The sequence below is a fragment of the Dipodomys ordii genome, unplaced genomic scaffold, assembly GCF_000151885.1.
Source record: "Dipodomys ordii isolate 6190 unplaced genomic scaffold, Dord_2.0 Scaffold107, whole genome shotgun sequence".
Lineage (NCBI taxonomy): Eukaryota > Metazoa > Chordata > Mammalia > Rodentia > Heteromyidae > Dipodomys > Dipodomys ordii.
In genome coordinates this window covers 2,859,210-2,863,315 of record NW_012267323.1, presented here as the reverse complement: position 1 = coordinate 2,863,315, position 4,106 = coordinate 2,859,210, and the positions used below count along the sequence as shown (strand labels likewise).

Here is a 4,106-nt window from a genome sequence, read left to right as displayed (position 1 = left end):
TCATGCATGCAAGGCAAGCGTTCTACCACTGAGCCACCTTCCCAGCCCATGGGCAGAGTATTGGAGTGGGATTAAACAGACTGGTGACCTTGGGTCTGGGGAACTGAAGGCAATGGGGGCGCCTAGGGGACACGGGAGGGGTGGACGGGGGCCTCAACGCCACTTGCTGCTCTTGGCTGCTGAAGTGGAAAATTGTAAACAGCCAAAAGAATTTTGTTTGCCTGCATGAGAGGGGAGATGAAGCTAGCCCAGGAGTTGGGCAAGATCTCATCCTGGAAACCCAACACTCAGGCAGGGCTGCATCCCTCCGGTGCTTCCACTGCCCCCCCCCGCCATTATTTGCCTGCTTTCCGGCCAGGTCAGTCCACTAGGGAGCTACAGCATGGCCCTACAGTCCCCCTTCCCCAGGACCTTGAGATGCGTCTCCTCAAGGCACCCGGGCTGTATTCCTTTGCAGTGCAGCTTCAAGTCAAGCCCTGCCCAGTGGAGGCCCCAAGGTGTAGGAGACCCGTTCACCAGTACTTGGCCTTGCTTGGATGGACACAGTTCTGCCAGCTTGGGAAGGCTGGAGGCAGGGCACACACACACGCACACACAGACGCACACACACACACACACACACACACACACACACACCTCCCTTGAGGTTTGCTGGACCGCCCCTCCTCTCTCCTCTCCCCCCCTCCACTGTCTTTTTCCCCATCCTGCTCCTCATAATTGTCACCTGGCTGTCATTGTAGCCATTGTATGCCAGGGAGCTGAAGTACTAAGTTGGATACCCCTCCCCTATCCCTGAGCTTCTTTTGCTCAAGGCTAGCGCTCTTGAGTCACAGCGCCACTTCTGGCTTTTTCTGTATATGTGGTACTGGGGAATCGAACCCAGGGCTTCATGCATGCTAGGCGAACACTCTACTACTGAGCCACCTTCCCAGCCCCTGTCCCTCCACTCTAGCATCATCCCAGAATAGGAGTAGAGGTGACATCTGAGCAGCACATTGTCCCTCTTCCTGGGATCTAAGTTATGGAGGCACTGGTGAGGGACCTGGAGTCAACTAGAGATGCTTGCCACCATGCTGTTTCTCTGTCTTCTTTGCCTGGCCTGGCCATTGGACTTCCTGGACCCATGGCTTGAGGCCCAACAGGGAAATGGTTATTCCTTACCTTCCTTACCCTTGTGTCCATTCCACTCTGGCTAGTCACCATCCCCAGCCGGTCCAGGCTGCCTTCCTTCGCAGTCACCAGATCCACCCTGCAGCTCTTGCAAACTTTATGGCCGTGTAGGGGCGGTGGCTGGCTTGGGGGAGCTAGAGGTTACAGCCTGAGTGCTAGCCCTTAGCTTTCTTTTTTCACTCAAGACTTAGGGCACAACCACTTGAGCCACAACTCCATCCTGGCTTTTTGGTGGTTCATTGGAGAGATGAGTCTCCTAGAGAACTTTCCTGGTCCCTGCTGGCTTTAGATCATAATTCTCAGCCTCCTGAGTAGCTTGGATTACAGGCGTGTGAGCCACCAGTGCCCGGCTCTTGGTACAGCCAGGTACTCATGTTGGCTTTAGACTCCTAGATCCACCGGATCTAGAGATCTGCTGGTCAGGGAATCTGACCAGTAGGAATCTGGGGTGGGGGGAGAGTGAGCTGCAGCCTTCCCTCTCCTCGCGCCCCCCCCCCTGCCTAGTTTCTGTTGGGTCTAATGTCTGACTTCACAGAATCTCTCTACAATCTCTCCCCTTCCTGCCCTCTGCGGGGAGCCAGGCATAAAGTTCAGGGGCTGCTAGATCTGGCGTGGGAGCTGAGCAGTGCCCTGCTAGAAGCCCTGGGTCTCCTGGGCAGCCTTTCTCTCTCTCTAAAGAATGGTCTTGGTGCCAAAGGAAGTGATTGATGCCATGCTTGTGTGTGTGTGTGTGTGTGTGTGTGTGTGTGTGTGTGTGTGTGTACTAGTCGGCCTGGGTCCTATTTTTCACTCAAAGCTTGTGCTCTACCACTTAAGCCACAACTCCACTTCCTGGCTTTTGGCTGATTAATTGGAGATAAAAAGTCTCACAGATTTTCCTGCCCTGATTGGCTTTGAATCTCAGTCCTCAGATCTCAGCCTCCTGGGTAGCTAGGATGACAGGTGTGAGCCACTGGTGGCCAGCTGATATTATTATACTTTTTTTTTCCCCCCCTGGTCCTGGGGCTTGAACTCAGAGCCTAGGCACTGTCCCTGAGCCTCTCTGTGCTCAAGACTAGTGCTCTGTCACTTGAGCCACAGCCCCACTTCCAGCCTTTTCTGGGTAGTTTATTGGAAATAAGAGTCTCAGGACTTTCTTGCTCAGTCTGGCTTCGAACCGTGACCCTCAGATCTCAGCCTCCTGAGTAGCTAGGATTAAACAGGTGTGAGCCACCAGTGCCCAGCTGCTATTATATTTCTATTTGTTTGCTTGCCTGCCTAATGAGACTCATACAACTGTGCGTGTGCGCACACACACACACATACACACTTGTACATGCACGAATGTGTGGCACATGTGTACCAGACACGCACATGCCACATGGGCACACTGCATGGACGTGCACAATACCATGTGTGTGCACATGTGGCACTGTGCATGCGAAGTACAACACGTCGTGTTTGCTCTCAGACTCACACATGTGTGCTCATACATGTACATACACACTAACATATGTGACCCTCAGAACACCATCACCGGCACCCACCCTCTTGGATCCAGCCTGTGTTTCTTGTTAGGGCTCAGTCCCCAACCTACTCCCAGTCTTACCCTCCCCCCCCCACAGGCTGACAGAAAGTGTGTGTGTGTGTGTGTGTGTGTGTGTGCGCGCGCGTGCGCGTGTGTGCAGGAGGGGAGGGTACTTGGCAGGGTGACGTGATGGGGCGGGCTCCTGCCAGTGTTGGGTGACCCTGAGGGTGTGCCCCTTGTGGGTGTGTCTGTGATTGTGGCCAGGCTGGGGGCACCTCGGAAGGGAGGGCTCAGGAGGGCTCAGGAAGTGCAATGCGACCCCCCCCCCAGCCTCTTTCCCTAGAGGCTGAAATCTGATCTCTGGGGACTCTCCCCCCCCCCAGCCTCCCTCCCTCCCCTTGCCCTTGCTGCCTACTTGCTTCTCCCTTCCAGATCTCGGGGCAGAGTCCAGGGCAGCTCCAGGCTCCTCCGCACACGCCTGCTGAACCCTGAGTCCCCTGAGCTGTGGGCATGGGGCGGGCCCAGGCCGCCGCCATGATCCGGGGCCTGGCCCTGCTCTGGGCAGTGGGGCTGGTGAGTGCCGTCCCCAGCCCCCCAAGACTTCGGCTCTCCTTTCAAGGTAGGTGCACCTGGCAGGCTGGAGGGACCTAGCTTGGGGTGGGCAGGAGAGGGGCACCCCCCTTCCCTGTATAAATAAGGTCGTACTGCCTGTCACCAGAGCCCTTATTGAGTTGATTGGCATCTCCAGCCCATCTCCAGTTAACTCTTTCCTGGCCATCACCCCCCTCATTTCTGGGTCCACAGGCTCTGCATGCATTTCCCAAGAAGACCCCCCCCTCCCTCCCGTCTCCATAGCAACGGGCTCCTGTCGCATCCCCTAGCCCAGGAGTCCCAACTCCCTCAGTTGGAGCCACAAGGAAGTCAGAATTAGGGGACCCATCGGAGACCCCCCCACCTTCCCACTCCCTTTGGACAGGACGGTGGTTCTTAAGGCAGTGGATGAGCCCTGGCTAGGCAATTCCGATTGCACACCGGATGACCCAGGGAGGAAACCTCAGCCTGACTTTTGCAGAGTTGGGGTTCTAGTTGTTTCTCCTGATCTCTTGGCATCCATAAGCCTAGCCTCCCAGGGAGCTAGCCTAGAGACGCCGCTTGTCTGAACATGCTTTCCTCCACTTGCTTTCCTCTTCCTGTGGGGCGGCAGCGGGGAGAGGGGCTGTATCAGCCACCCTGCAAAGCGCCTGTGTGCAGGCCCGGCCCCTGGTAATGACTTTGCTCCCCAGAGACCTCACCAGCCCGGTGGTGCCCCCCCCCCCCCCCCCGTCTCCCTGTCCGAATGTGCAGAATATTAGAATTGATTTTTTTTTTTTTTTGCCAGTCGTGGGGCCTGAACTCTGGGCCTGGGCACTGTCCCTCAGCTCTTCAGCTC

The 4,106-nt window shown here is 56.3% G+C and overlaps 1 protein-coding gene across 5 annotated transcripts in view; it reads left to right on the top strand.

Annotated features, from left to right (window-relative positions):
• The window catches only part of Sema3b (sema domain, immunoglobulin domain (Ig), short basic domain, secreted, (semaphorin) 3B), a 15,700-nt gene that overhangs the window by 2,117 nt on the left and 9,477 nt on the right, over window positions 1-4,106 (top strand). For all 5 annotated transcript variants that reach the window (XM_013028140.1, XM_013028139.1, XM_013028143.1 and 2 more), the window contains one exon: window positions 3,110-3,296. In XM_013028140.1, coding sequence (XP_012883594.1) covers window positions 3,188-3,296 — 109 coding nt within the window. In that variant the 5' untranslated portion in view covers window positions 3,110-3,187. The remainder of the gene's footprint in view (window positions 1-3,109; window positions 3,297-4,106) is intronic.